General features: G+C 42.3%; 1 protein-coding gene across 2 annotated transcripts in view; it reads right to left on the bottom strand.

The window, feature by feature from the left end:
- Positions 1–16,222, bottom strand: part of LOC130122440 (phosphofurin acidic cluster sorting protein 2-like) — a 74,437-nt gene extending 58,215 nt beyond the window's left edge. For both annotated transcript variants that reach the window (XM_056291359.1, XM_056291360.1), the window contains exon 1: positions 15,928–16,222. In XM_056291359.1, coding sequence (XP_056147334.1) covers positions 15,928–16,148 — 221 coding nt within the window. In that variant the 5' untranslated portion in view covers positions 16,149–16,222. The remainder of the gene's footprint in view (positions 1–15,927) is intronic.
- Positions 16,223–16,425: the final 203 nt, after the last annotated feature.

The following is a 16,425-nucleotide window of genomic DNA, read 5'->3' as shown; positions in this document are numbered from 1 at the left end:
ATAAAAACACATCAAGTATTCGACAAAGAGCTAAAATATCAGACTTTAAAGAATTGGTAAGTGAGCACCAGGGTAGGGGGCTGGCAGGCACCTCGTTGAGTGTTGGTAACTTGGCTTTGGCTCTTCTTAATGGCTTCATTCATTATATAGCATGTGCTCTGTGTCACCGCTGAGCCGGATTTTAGCCTTGTTGAACCAGCTGGTGTTGGGATGCATGAAGCAAGGGGATGGTGTGGAGCAGTCTGGTGGTAGGACAGATGTCATCCCTCCGGACCGAAATTGCCTTCAGGGATTTCATCAAAAAAAAAAAAAAAGACTGACGATCACAGAGGCCGATGAACCTGTTATGATTTTAGTATACACAATATATTAAGGACAATAGCTTTCTGTCATAGTTAGCTTCTGGAATATGGATTCTACAAACTCTGTGGTCATTAAGTGTCCAAGAGCAAGAGCAGATTCTGGCCGGAGTGAGGATTACAAGCACTTTGTAAACAATATAAACTAAACTGGTTCTCAGCTGTGGTGCCAGATTTTATTTCAACCTGGTGCAGCAAAATTACAACCAGTTTTTTTTCCTGGGGTCATGCATATTACAGACGTTTCAGCTACAAACACAATGTTGTTATGCTGCTGTCTGGGGAAAAACCTTTAGAGCATCGTCTGATTAAAAAAAAAAATACGGCGAAAGTTGTCTTCACATTTTCAGACAACAAAAAGCAGAAAAAAACAGGGTTTGTGAGAGGTAGGGGATGAAAAGCAGAATTCACTGACTGATATGGACAATAAAAGGGATGAACCTGTACATTCATTTTATTGCCAAGCGACTCAAACCACAAATAAAGGATTACATAAAGTGTTTTACAAAACCATATTGGAGCAAAACCAAGAAATAAAGCAGTCCAAACCTGCACAAACGTGAAAATACAGACATTTTATATTAACAAATATTAATTATAACAGCAACAGACCACATAACACTGGGCTAACTGTGCACCACAAGTCCTCTGTAGGTGAATGTAATCATACACACAAACTTCCAGTTCAGACTATTCTTAGTTTCTTTCCCATCTCTTCGGCCTCTCTGGAACCAATTACACATATACAACTGGGTTGCATTCACACCTCCCGATGCCCGGCGAAGTGCTCAGACATGCTCGAATAATTACAGGAATCAGATCGATGGCTGCTTGTGTTGAGTATTTGCAGCTGAAAACAGTCTCTTTTGTTCTACCTTAACCTCTGACTGTTGAGGTCCGCAGGTCACGAGGTCATCTTTGTTGTGGCCACAACCAGATACGATTATAGGCACGGCCACAACCAAGATAGCTCATTTTTTTCAGGCTGAGCCAGCTTGAACAGGATTGGCTAGGTTCTAACGCAGGAGTCACAGAGGGTTATGGATAATATTTTCATAAGCAGACCGGAAGTAAAATTCTTAGTGAAGATTACATTATTGCATTGCCTCAGCAATATCATTTTACAATAGATAGGAAAACAGGTACACTTGTTGGCCCAACTACAGACCTAACTATGGTTAACCTATCCAGTTCTATAATATAGGCATGTAGAAATGTATTATATCAGGATAAACCCCTTGATGTATTATCTCGTTTTCAAGGAGGTTCCAAATACAGGCATGTCCGTTGTGAGAATGAGGGCCTTTGACACAGTTACTACTGAGCTATATAATCCCATCAAGGTGGGTCATCTGTGCACCCTAAACCGTTCTTTGCATGCTGTCCACTGATGGGATCATAACAAGCTTAAAAGCAAGAACCTCCTAGAAATGACCGCTTTGTCTGACCTACAAAGCAAACCGTGAAGCTCAAATGCCTTGAATCTTGTGACAGCATGAAGTCGCCTGGAAAAAAGTATGCATACATATGATGCCTGCGTACCACCCTAGTTTTGGCCTACATCTAAACGAACAAAAAAAAAATGTATGTTGCAACCACAACACTGAAAACAATATCTAACCTCTTAGCAATAAAAATCAAATGGCCATATTTGACAGACTGCAAGTGCTAAGGAGAATGAATAAATTAAGAAGTGAGACTGCTTGTGCAGACATTTAAACAGAGCTGTATTTATAACTCCTAAGTCTAATGTACACCTGATATTATTCTATGCTCATAATTTTAAAGATCACTGAGGATGATTCCTCTTTAAAAGCCCTGATGGATGAGGTGAAGTGTATGAAGATGAGAATGAAATGAAAGGAGTGAGTGAAGAAGGCTCTGCAAGACTTCTGCATTGACCCTTGGGACTTTAGTGCACAAGGACATTTGTAGCTCCTAGCAAAGCAAAACAGAACAGCCAGTCTCCTTTTGCACTAAAGGAAACTTTAAGATTCTTGGTTCCCTGTGATGCTAAGCTTCATCCTTCAAACCTTGATGGACAGGGAAGTAAAGCGGGTTTTTGGATCCCCCCCCTTTTCTCCCCAATTTTACCTGGCCAATCACCCTGCTCTCTGAGCCGTCCTGGTCGCTGCTCCACCCCCTCTGCCGAGCCGGGGAGGGCTGCAGACTACCACATGCCTCCTCTGATACATGTGAAGTCGCCAGCCGCTTCTTTTCACCTGACAGTGAGGAGTTTCACCAGGGGGACATAGTACGTGGGAGGATCACGCTATTCCCCCCCAGTTCCCCCTCCCCCCCGAACAGGCGCCCGGACCGACTAGAGGAGGTGCGAGTGCAGCGACCAGGACACATACCCACATCCGGCTTCCCACCCGCAGACACGGCCAACTGTGTGTGTAGAGACGCCCGACCAAGCCGGAGGCAACACGGGGATTGGAACCGGCGATCCCCGTGTTGGTAGGCAACGGAACAGACTGCTACACTACCTAGACGCCTAACTGAAGGTGATTTTACTATCATAGTTTTTATCAGTCCCTTTTGTATCTGGTATAGAATTTCTAAATCATTTCACCGTTTTACCAGCTGACGAGATTTTTAGAATGGAATAATTTACTTCAACTCATATGTTCTGTGACATAGAAAAATAACCTAACAGCCACAGCAAGTTTCCAAATATTTGGTTGGCCCTGAAACTTGCATAGTAAATATAAAAGTCACTTTCAATAGAATGTCTGAGGAGGCTGAGTACAGCGAGGTTATACATCGTCAGTAACTAAAATGTTGCTGACCAAGAAGCCTCCCAGAAGTTCAGTTTGACTCATGATTATTTTGTGCCAAGTTGACAACACTTCCAGAAAGACAAATGGAAGAGTGCTGTGCACTGGCTCTACAGGAACCAATAACTATGGAATGCCAAGCATCAGCAAGTATGATGCGTCACTTCTGAACATGATGAGATATAGTTACACACCATGATTCATGTTATCTTGATGACTCTGTCAACAAGAGCGACCAATGATAGTGGCTTAATGTAATTAACAAAATTCCTCAAAGTATCCCTTAGCATCAGTGATGCTAGTTTTTAAAAGCCTAACATTTTTAAAACGCCATTATATTTGACTGTAATGGTTCTGCAATGTTAGTATAAAGAATTAGTGGCTTAATACAGTACATCTAAATGACTAATCGCTACACTTTCTGCGGACTGACTTTGTTCTTTGTATCAGAGTATCTATTAGTACTTCAATGTTACCAGGGTCAAACTGAGTGGAAACTGAAAGAATAAGACTAATAAGGTCACTGTATGATCAACAAGCTCATTTTGCTGCCAAAATAAAAATAAAAATACACCCAATTAAAAAAAAAAAAATTCTGCACACAATGCAAAAAAAAAAAAAAGCTTCAAAAGGGCACCAGCCATTTAGCTGATGAAGACAATAGCTTCGGTTGGAATAAACAAAGTATCATTGAAGAAAGAGGGGGAATAACTTGGGGGTAGAATGACAAGATAGTAGGGGTTGAAATGTAAAAAAAAACTGTGCAGCATATGATTTCAGACAGGGTTTCAATTTCCTTTGTATATTTTCAGAGACAAGGACCACAAAGAAGAGTTGCCACCCAACAGACAACTGTAGTGTGTCTGTCAGGATGATGCCATGGCAGTGCTTCCACACTGCTCATTCAGTAGGGCTCCAGGTTGCAACTAATAAATATAATAAACCATAGGAGCTACAGATTATTCTTCTGAATACCTGTAATTCTATGGTAAAAACAACTTTATTTATACGGAGCTTTTCTTACCATTGTTACAAAGTGCTCGGCCAACATAAAATAAATAAAAATATAGGTGTATACACACACACAATGAAAATGATACAATAAAATTAACTTTTGATGCACGTGGGATTTTATTTTCATTGCAAATGAAAACATTGATTTACATATTTTACTGATGGGGGGCTTAGTGGGTGGGCCGCCAACTAATTGCTATGGTAGGGGAAATGCTGATCGAGTTGAACGGTACCAAATATCACCAAAGAAGAAATGCCATTCACTAAATTTAAAACACAGATACTCCTAAAAGATGGGTTGAATGTAAATCTGTCTTACAGTAAAAATACGGCATGTGTGCAATTTATTGGGGTGATAACAAAATGGCAGGAGACACAGACGCAGTCACTCAGTAAGGTGGCACCGCAACAAATTTCTGGAGAAACCAAATCACGTGCTCGTGCCACTAACTGAAAAATGTAGCAGCACTATCTGCACGAGTGTAAAATGTTGGCTTGGAGCCCTGTACAGATATCTTTATCAACTGACGTCCCCTCCCGTATTGCTGTAATCAGCATGTTAACAGAGCTTGACACTTGGGCCACTTCCAAGAAGTTAACTTGTTCGAGCTCTGAACTCGCCCAAAATGGAAAAAAAATACAGTCCCATTAAAAAACCAACTATTTACAGTTCACCTTTTACAATTATCGTGATTTATGGAATGCAAGAGCATAAAATTGAAATTAACAGAAATTGCGGTCTTCCTTGCTGGGAAAATCCATGGCTCGTAATGGAGCCACGGGAAGAAATCAAACTGACATAAACGTTCTCTGCCTCTATGCATACATCGTTTTTCAGCGTTTCCTCTGCTATTAACACGAAGCAGTCTCCTCACGAATCCTCATCAGTGAAATGCGATCGTGAATGTTTTAAATGAAAAAGAAAATCTATTTGTAACAAACGTTCACTTTACTGTACCAGAATTACACATTTTCAGCACAAAAATCTGCAGTTCTCTGATCATCATTTTCTCTACAAAACGTGTCTCATAATAAATCCATGCACGAGAGTTGCAGCACTGTTGACTCTTCAGATATCACCTGGCGTCTGGTATTTTGTTGTTGATCAGACCACGGTGGATGGCTCGAAACACAGTCACTAAATCATGTCATCCTTCATATTCAGAATTCATTTTCTCTATCAAAATTTATTTAATATTTATCTAGTTGACAGGTAACTGCAAATTCTTTTTATTACAAAATTCTAATGTTCACGTACCCCTTTAAGGCTTCTGAACCCCCATGTTCCTACACAAGTGAAGTGTCTAAAAACGCCAGGGAAAATGTAATCTGGTTTTAAAATGGTGAAATAATGATTTTTTTTCCACTACCTGTTAAGTTAGCCGCTGTGCAGATATGTGGTTCACACCAAACGATGACAATAACTCCCACAGGTGAACTATAATGTGGTGCGACAGAAGGCTGTGACCTTTATGCACCAGTCTAAACAACAGGTAACACTGGCTTGGACGCTGTAGTGATCGGAGTGCTTCAGATACGCACCACAGTTGTAAATAGAGAAGACTCACTCACTGATGTCAAGCGCACACACAAACAAACTATCGTGTCAAGTCCTGGTAAGAAGCAGCAGGGATTAAAACATATTTACAGGGGACCTAAACCAACTAGCTTTTCAAGTGAGGGTTGGGCCTTTTTTACATGACACACAAATTGTTGTGTGCAGTTTGACCTACAGAGTGAAGGTACACCAACACAGGGGTATCCTATCAGTTCTACCCACCTAAAGCTGATTATATCGATTCACCATTATTGGAGAAATTACACTGCATGAGAATGGATATGTCTTCATAATAACAGCAGCGGGAAACATTAATGGGGGCCAATTTTTTTAATGCTTATTTACATGAGAGCACAACAGGAATGTAGTAATTCTATGGGAAAGCCTGTTTGTTAACGAAGAATAAACTATAATGAAAAGTAGCACATGTTCTCTGGGAGCTACTGTAACAGTGCAACATGGTTTTATATGATGTGTCATGTGCATTCATGCATTCACCACTGCAAAGGCCAGTGTGTTTTGTTGTTGAAATAAACAGTTTCTGTGTTGCTGCTGGCTCACATAGCTCAGGAAATGCCTGAAGGGGAGAGGTGGAAAATTTGAGAGAAAGAGAAAAGACAGGCAGAGAGATTTTATGTCTCTCTTCCCAATGTACTTATTTTGATAGGATCCTCCCTCTATCAGAGGACAGTTTCCTTGCCACTTACTTCTTGGCTCATGGACAGGGATCTCCCTCCACAACAACAGAACCTATTATCAAGCCTCACTTGCAACTGGTCTTGCTCCCATTCTGAGGTGCAGAGAGGCCTGGATTTGGTGGTGGTGGGGGGCCTCTCTTACCTTTGTGAGGAATTCTTCATGGGCATTCAGCACAACTCCATTCTCTGTGAAGCCATGGGCCAGTTCAGCAAAACTATTCAACAGGGTGGGCAAACACAACCCCACCTCCCAAGGAGCAGGGTGTTGGTCAACAACGGGATACATACAAAAAAGATGAACGGTACAGCAGGACAGAGCTGCCTTTGGCTGCACACACAGCCCTCTGGTTGTGAGGAATGTGCAACGTTTCCCAAGGAAATTCCTCTTTCTCCAGGAAGTTGGGGGGAAGGAAACCAAGAGAGGCTCGACACATTTGGGATGGTGGGAGTAATCAGGAAAGAGTGAAGGGGTAGGTAGTGATGAGGGTGTGTAGTCTATCGACAGGAAGTCTCATCTGGCGAGCAAGTTAGTAGAGCCTGTAGCCTCGCTGAGAGTAAGAACTATTCAGTTCTAGTCCAACAACTTTCTTCCGAAAGATTTAGAACACAAAATGCAACAATGGCATTGCTGAAGCAGCATGCATGTGGCAACCGAAAAACAAAGAGATACCAAGCAGGGGTGCACTTTGTAAAGATTCTCCTTTCCCTATAGTGGTTGAGTTAAATAAATAACTGGTAAAATGTGACATCTCTCTTTAGGCCTCAATTGCAGGACATCTCTTCTTTGATGCATAAAACCACTGCTCTTAACTACTAGCATATTTAACTATAAACCATTAATTATTTACAATAAGAGGCCAGTCAACTTATATAAAATGCTCCAAGACTTAGACAGAATTGGTCTGCTACATTTGGCCTCAAGACCCTTGGGTCAAATACTATTCATATGCTAGTGTGTTCTTACATTTACTTCAGCATAAACTTTCACTGCAAAAAAAGACAAAGATATCAAGGGATTCAAGATAATTCTAGCAAGATTTTCCTACCCCAATTGCAGATATTACTTGTTTCATGATAAAAAGACTTGATAAGAAATGTTCACTAAACAGGAAAAGAAATCTTAAAACAAGAAACTAGATTTAGGATAGTCTTTCTTGTTTAGTGTAAACTTTTTATGAAATAAATCCATTTCTTGAAATAAGTAATAATATCTGCCAGCAGGCTAAGAAAATTTGCTAGTAATATCCTGAAATAAGCATTGTAAGACTTAAAACAAGATAAAATACCTTGATAAACTTGCCTTTTTTGCAGTCAATTCAATGCAGTTAAAAGAAAGCTCAGTTCAGTAACAAAATTCAAAAATCTTTCAATTTGTTTATTAGAGGTGCTCACACCTACAGTTGATCCTTGGTTGTTATCTTTCTTAAAAAAGGATGCATTCAGAAGTAACATGAATCAAAACCAAGGAGAAACAAGAGAAATCGATACATTATGAAGCCCAGAAGACTGAGCAGGACCTTGATCTAAATCACCATCCCACAGCAATAGAACTTGTTTCTAAAACTACGGTCAGTCCGATTACAAAACTCTATTAAATCTGATGCTTTAAGGAACAGGCCTTAGCCTGCCGCTGCTATTCCCTTTACAGTACGCACCAAGTCACTTGTCAATAATGTTTCAGCCAGAACAGTGCTCAAAATATGATGGAGATTGACATGGAGTGCCATGTCACATTCCTGGAAGGCCCTGAGGATGGCCACCGGGTCCTCGTTTATGATTCTACACGGAACTAGGGGATTAAGTGGAGAGGGCCTGTGTGCGGCGTCAGATTACTGGTTCATCTTCTTTTCCGGTTATGAAATCAGATTACTGGAGCTCCCTTGCTGGAAGAGACGATGTTTTGGGAAGGTTGTCTGAGAGGTCAAAGGGTAAAAGATTCCACATTATCTGATAGACCACCCCTCATTTATCTGTGTCTTGGCTTAACATAGTTCCATCTAGGGGTTTTAATTTAACATATTGTGTATGAAAAATTAAAAACATTGAGATTAAAGCCAGGGATGATGCTGGAGATTGCATGCTTACATTTCAAATTACAGGGGGATAAATGGCTTCTACTTAACAATACAGAATAAGGTTTACAGATTCATCTTTGCAGAGTCATTACAATAAAAGACATTGTTGGTTAAACAGAGAGCACAGTTTGTTATTTGGCACCTTCAGTTGTGCACAGCACACATCTATCTCATTTCTGCTTGGACAAGGCAGCAGAAACAAGACTCAGCCCCTTGCCAGCACAGCACACTCAATTAATATCCAGATAAGGCATGGCCAGCTACAAGAGAGTAAGGTCATCTCAGGACTCAAATGAATCAAACAGGAAGAGGTGCATGGCTCACCCAAGATAAACACAAGGGGCAAAGTGTTTCTTTGTGCCCACACATTTCAGATAGCTTCCCCTCCCTATCCAGACAGTGAGGCATGAAAATCTGAAGAGATGTTTTTTTTAAAGTTGAGGGGAAAAAACATGACCCATTTCCTACAGAATCTTGATGGCAATCATGAGTTAACTGCTTGGTAACCCCCATCCAACCTAAGATAAGGATAAAAAGGTCCCAACTTTTGACCCAGAGCTGTCAAAGACTTTTTGACTTGTTAAGGAGCAAACCCTCCCTTGATTTTAGATTCTACAGCTTTAGTAGACCACACAGCCTTGACCTTTGCATTACTGTGACTCCACATGCCACACCAGTCCCCCCCCCCACCATGGCCATTAGCCCACTAACACAACCCCCCTCCCTGATGAAGCAATTCCACACCCCCACCCTGAAGTTGCCAGAGCCTGAGGTGATGTAAAAAACTGTCAACTTAGACCACCCTGCACCCAAAACCTCCAAAATATTAATTTTATAACTATGAATTGAAAGAAGGCAGGCAAATCTTATGATAGCTGAAGCTGCAACCTGCAAATGTTTGGTATTATACTTGATAAATGACTAACTACCAAACTTGTTAATTTTTATGTCAACCAACTAATAGTCTCTGCCTTACAGCATTGGCCTCAATGGTTTCAAGATTGATCTGTACCTTTCCATATGACAATGAGTGGAAGCTCTCCATTATTATGTTCACAAAATGCAACCTCATAAAATATAGGGAAACTGCAAGCTGTTGACAACGTGTTTGTCATGCATTGCATGCCCTCGTTCCAGTGGTGCCCAGTGGACCGTGGTTGACAATTTATCACTTGTTTGGCAAGATTCTACAACAACAACGATAACATATGACAACATACACACACACGTTCCTACAAGAAAGAAATGGCAAGAGAAAGATGCATGGACATGAACACACAATTCCCACCTTCTTGGCCAAGTCTAGTTTGACAGCACTTTTGCTATCAATCTGTCAGCACTACAAAGTTAAGAATTCTTAAAATTTCTCATGCAGACAGCCATAGCCACAAAAACATCAAATTAAGTAGAGATAACATTAAAAGATGAAATAAGGACAATAAAACCAACAACTGTGCACCCACTTTTGTGTTCTGCCCACTTAACCAAATTAGCAAGACAAAAAAAAAAAAGTCTTAATCTGGGAGTCGGTTTTACAGAAAATGTCTAGTTGTACATGGGGCAACTAAAAGCTCATGTTAAAGTCAGACCTCAAGAGTTGAGGTTGTCGAATATAAAACTGTAAAACAGCTAAACAACCACAGTGAGGGCAAAATTATTTTATTAACATTAGTGTTATTTTTAATCATCTTTTTGCTGCTCAAATATTTTGCAAAAGAATCAAGCAACAAAGTAAAGGTCAATACATGCGATAAACGAAAAGAAGTGTACAACCGCAAGCAGCACTGAATGACTCAAGTCAAATGATCAGTTGAATGACTGCAACACAAGGCTTGATGTTCTGAGAAACCATCTCAATTCAAAAACAGTGCCAATCACAAACCTGCCTTCGCATGTTGAGCTGGAACGTGATTCCATACGTTTTGTAGGCAAAGCAGCATGTTTTATTGAGAACAATCGCTTCATTTTGACAGTAAGTTTAGCCAGTTTCTCATCTGAGGGTTGGTTGAATGTATTTGATAAGTTTGCAGTTTGTTTATTTAACCTGTAGCTAATCAAAGAAAGTTTGGGACATGACATGAAATCAATAACAATGGATCAAAAACTTCGCGCTGCAAGCTGAGCAAGCATGCAGTAGCAGATACTGGCTTTTTCAGACACCAAGTTAATATGTTGTCTTTCAAATGAAACATGAAAAAAATATCAATGTTTTAATAACTCACAGATCTGATGCTAGATATAATTTCATTATATATAATATTACTATGTGTCATCACCTTGTTTTGTTAGTCATCCAAAGGATCCTAAAGTGTTCCACCTTGGTTGCCCTGAGGAAATTCCGGTCGTCAGAGACAAGTGGATGATGACCAGAAAAGTTGTCAAGTTGATTCATGCCATCTGACGTTTCTTGTAACTAGTATTGAGGCGCTTTTTGGGAGTGCCATCTCACACATTTTATCCCTTGCTTATTTCAGATTATTCAGCAGCATTTCCAAAACATTGGTCAGCTATTTGTCTCCTGGGAGAGAACGGCAGGTCCGAGAGGAAAAAGACCTGACTAGTCTGCACCCCTAAACAGAGGTCTAATGTTACTTTGGAAGAATGCAGGGGTTGGAAGGAAGACAAAAAAGGAAAGAAAAATGGATAAGGGGGAAATATTTAAGCATGAGGCAATAAACTGGAAGATAGAGTTTGCCTCAAGGTAGTAGAGACACTGGTCGAGGCAAGTAGACATGGCAGTGCTGGAACGAAACCAATGGTAACTGTCCAAAAGGCAGCAGTAACAATACTTGGCTTGGAGCTGCCATGCAGCACACTATCAAACATGGCTACAAATGTAGCTCACACTCGGATTTCAACATTACAAGCTGCCTATAGCAAGGAGGGCAAAGGTCAAAGGCAAAGCTCCCTGACAGTCAATGTAAAGAGTCTTTGTGTTTGCCTAGAATCATCACATATTATAGAGAAATAGGAAGCAAAAAGAGAGGAGCCATGGAGAAAAGGGAAGGACAGGAAAGCATTTTTTTTAAAGATGGAGTCTTCTCATGGCACTGAGCCAAAGGTGTGTCAACGGCAAAGCTGTCAGGAGTTACAACCCCACATTGAGAGAGCCTTAAGAACTGACAACATATTTTCCAATGTGGATGAAATATTTTCCCATAAGTGCGGCTTTCAAAAGCACTGCAAGATAGAAAAAAGTTGCGTTTCCACCGCAGGAACTTTCCCCAGGAACTAAGAACCTTTTGAGGAACTCAATGCGTTTCCACTGCAGGGCACTGAGTTCCTCAAAAGTTCCAGGGACAATATTTAACCCCCCAAAAGTTCAGGTGGTAGTGCTTTCCAAAAGTACAAGAACTTTGGGGGTGGGGCTTGCAGCACTGAACACTTCTGATTGGTCGAGTATTCGCAGCATTTTATTTCAACCGCCATTTTTAAACATCTGCCGCTGCAAACCAGTTCGATACATCAACATGGAGTTACATAAGAAATCATACGACAGATGGACCGATGAGGAAGTTCGGGCCTTATTGAGCATTTATGCGGAAGATGAATCCAGTTGGAATTGGAAACAATGACCTGCAATGACAAGGTGTACGCCAGGCTTGGGCGATTGGACCAATATATCTGCAATCGGCAATTGGCTGTGTCCACTCGGCGACTGTTTTATTTTTTTTGGGGGGGGGGGTGATTTTTTTGCTCAATTGTTGTCCCTTTATTTTGTTAATATAATGGTCTGTCTCCTCAAGAATTCCGCTCAGTAAATAATCAATATGTAAAGTGCAATTCAAAGAGTGCGCGAACAGGAACTGGCAGTTGGGAGTTGTGCCATATGTGCGTTCTTGTTGCACTGATTTCCGACGAGTCTTTCACAACACAGGGCAGTGACTACATGGCAATTAAGCCGTCTTTAGCAGTTGTTGTCTGATCAATTGGTGCTGAAAAGCAAGGTCAATTCATAAATCATATTTGAGAATTAGACCAAAAACTGTATGTGCAGATGTGCACCCTCATTATGGCATAGTTATGTTAACCTGCATGATGGTTCACGCCACGCACACAGCAGTGCAGATAGCCACAGACATACTTGCCACAGTCGTGGCAATCAGCAGGTACCGGTCATGCGGACGTGGTTCTATTCATACTACAACTTAGGGTCTGTGTTGGTCTGGCGTTCCATGCATGTGCATGTCCCGATCCACACTCCATTCCCGTTGGTGGCGGGAATGCCACCACAACGTTGTTCGCCAACCACAAACCGGCAGGCATTTTCATCTCTCTCAAGCCTTTGCAAGATTTCGCACCAGAGGTTAAATGCCATTTGGCTCTTTTTATTCATTCAAAGATGAATTATATAAATGTGGGTAATGGCGGACCTCCTCACAGAACCTCTCTTCAAAACAAGCATCCATTTTGTTATCTGGAGCATGTGGAGTCGGTGTGCGTGTTATGTGTACAGTCCACGCGGTCATAAATTTTGGACTGCGCACGAACGTCCGCATAGGTGTCTGTGCAGACACTTGTGGAAATGGGTGGATGATGATGTCACACGGACCAAAGAGATCCCTCCGTGGGCACACGGACATTGTCACAACACACATGCTAAAACATGTCGTCGAAAACCGTCGTTTACTTAGGGAAAGTAAAATACGTTAGATAAAGTGGGATATACTACATTTCATTTTCAGTTGGATTTTATTGTACAAAAAAACCTGTCCAGTAGTAATCTGGGGCACTTTATTTTGACATCTGTTTGAGTAAGAGAAGGTCCTGTAACCTGGTGCAGTTTTGGAGAAAATGTGAGTTATTTAATAGTCAGTGTTTTATTATGAACATACAATTGAAATTTCCATTAAAAAAAAGGTGCAAAAATGTTTGCATATGTTGTCAATTCTTAGAAGAAAAAAAAAATCAGAATCGGCAGGTCAGACTTTTTAAAAATTGGAAACTGGCCAAGAAAATTACAATTGGTACACCTATAATTGTTTGTTGTCTTCCAATTGTATTGTAACGGGATGGATGTTGGACAGTATCGTATCATGATACAAAATTCTGTCTCAATCAACTATTATACGAACATATTATGTGAAACGTCTCAAAATAATTTCTGAAATATTTGAGGGAGCATTATTTGAAAACTAGTTTTGGTTTGATATCAGGCTATACTTCGCATTACCAACAGTTCAATGTGATGAACCTAGGTGTATTAAATTATATTTTTGCATATGTAAGCAGATATCATGATGTATAGATATTGTATAAAATGTCTCATGATTAGAGATATTTACCATACTGCTAAGCACCGACTAAAAACAACCATATAAACAGATATCACTACCACATAGTACACATCTAAGATATTACACATCTAAGATAAAAGGATGATTTTTTTTAACAACACATCATCAGAAAATTATATTTTAACAAATTAGATGAATGATGAGAAGTAAAACACGCACGTCACAAAAACCTTATATCTGTTGCTGGACCAATAAGAAACTAAAATGAAGATAAACGAGGTCTGCACACTGTAACTCCCTAATATGCAATTTATTAAGACATCCGCAAAGTGGTGTTTTGAGCTACACGCTCTCCTTCAGACTACCGAAGACCACTGTCTTAATAAATTGCATATTAAAGAGCTACAGTGGTCAGACCTTCGCTTATCAACATAAATCAGATGGGCAGATGTTGTGTTGCGGTGTTGTTATTCCATGTTAGGTACACCGAGAGAGCCACGAAACCAGAGTCAAATTCCATGTATATGCAAACCTACATGGCCAAAAAACATGATTCTGAGATTATCGTCGAGGACATCGACAAAACCTCATGGTAAGCAACCTGTGTACTCCTATGTTGCACAGTGATGAGTGGTTAAATCTTTAATCTATTCCTCTATCCATTAATAACCCATAATCACCATCACCCTGCTCATCTTGAATACAGTCTGCACGCTGTGGAGAGAATATACAGAGTAGTCAGGCAACGGCATTAAAAAGGTAGCGCTGTGCCTCATGAGATAGTGGACAGAAGAGCATGTCTTACAACTTAGCTAACGGACACACCAACCAGTGGCCTTCTTAGTAGGACCACCTGACAGAGAGTGTCAAAGCCTTACATAAAGCAATGGTTGTAAAACATTCAGTATGTAGTCCTAAGCTGTTCTGTGGCGAAAACAGCTATACAAAAGACACAAACTCACTCTGTTTCTTAATAATATAACACCAATGATAAAACATGTGGTCACTGATGCAATTATGTAAAACAACAACAACACTGAGCAAGGAGCACTTTCAAGACCAAATGCAAAAATTAGTGAAGTTATCTTCTCTAGGACAGGGCAGGAGGGAGTGAAGGCCGGTCTGCCTCTTTAAAGACTAGTTTTCACAGGCATCAATCACCCTCAGTTAAACATCGACTTCAAATCAGCTGAACCATCACAAATTCCCCCAACAGAACAACGTGCAAACACAAATTCGGAATTTCCACCAGTCACTGTAAATTGCCCATGTTTTCACTGCGGTCAGATTTCATTCACGCTCAAATACCACCAGTACCTTCCCCGAGCAAGTAAAGCAAGTGCATGCACACGCATTCATTGTGGAGGAAGCCCTCCCATGTCTGCCCCCCCCCGCCCCTCTCTCCCAGTGCAGAACAGATCTAGGTCAAAGCTGATTAATGTGCCCACAGCTCCCATGAGGTCCCTGGTCAGGTGGCAGCAATGCCTGCCTGCTTTCCGATTGTGAACACCAACCGAGACAAAATCTGTCGCCAATACTACACAATGTTATCAGCACTGAAGAGAGAAAATGTGGACGACTGTTTGCGGGGGGGTGCGGGGGGGTGGTGGCACGCAGTCCGCCACCAGATTCATACGGCAGGCCTAATGGAGTTGGGTTAAAGTGGTTCACGCTGGGCGCGTTCTGCCCAACACGCAGAGCCCCGAGCGGTCCGCTAGAGCCCCGTTATTGACCGGGTACTCTGTCGGTGTCAGTCAGCTTCAGAACTACCATCGACCTGGTCCAAGTTAAACCAGAAGGTGAGTTCAATCTAAGAACGGATGGAAACCGGACCTCAGCGGACTCGAAGAGGCGTCAGAAAGCACGAGGAAGCGAAGCACGGGGACGAGGGCGGCTTCGCTCCCGGTTCGTTCGAGAACGTCTCGAGCGGCCGCGTCATAACGCTTTGGTTGAGTATCGCACATCGGACGACAGCGCGGGGTAGGGGGGCGAGAGAGGGGGGGTCCCTTTAGCATTAGCTCCCCTAGCCTAGCCACTTAGCGCGCTAGCCAGGACCACCGTTTAGGAAAGAGCGCCGCAAGCTCAATAGTTTGGACCCACGAAACTCCGTACGGAGGTGTTCTGCGCGTGTCTGGTGGGGGGGGTTTCCAGCGCCCCACACGGGTGGGGTAAGGGTGGGGTAGGGTGGGTGTAAGCACGGCGTTACCTCGGAACACAGCTGGGCGACGATCGGTCGATCTCCCACGTAGCGAAGAGGTTCATAGGCACGGGCATGGTGCCTGCCCCCGAGCCCAGGAGCGCGGAGCCGGCGGCCGCTCCGCTAGGAAGGCTGGTCGGGGCAGGGCCGCTGCCGCTGCCGCCGCCGCCGCCGCTCGGGTTCAGGAAAGCGGCCCGAACGCCTCCTCTCTCCACAGCCGCCGCCATCATCACCTCCACACCGCCTGGGGAGCAGCTCTTGCTTGACTGTCGGAGTGGCGCTGCGTTCGTCCGTCGACTCTCCTCGTCTGCGCTCCGTATCCACGCGCCGTCCACTGCCACCGCCTGCGCCCGCCGCGGAGCGCCTGATGGGCGGGGCCTGTTATCGCCGATACCTCGCGTCGCCGACAGATGGCGCCAAATCGCCGTTTTTCTTTGGTTTTGTTTAGTTTGGTTTTGCGCATGTTGCCCTCCGTTTACTAATGGGGTTTGCGTCATCACTCCTGAC

The sequence above is a fragment of the Lampris incognitus genome, chromosome 13 (assembly GCF_029633865.1).
Source record: "Lampris incognitus isolate fLamInc1 chromosome 13, fLamInc1.hap2, whole genome shotgun sequence".
Lineage (NCBI taxonomy): Eukaryota > Metazoa > Chordata > Actinopteri > Lampriformes > Lampridae > Lampris > Lampris incognitus.
Note: the sequence above shows the minus strand (reverse complement) of the source record. Positions and strands in the feature narration are given on the sequence as shown.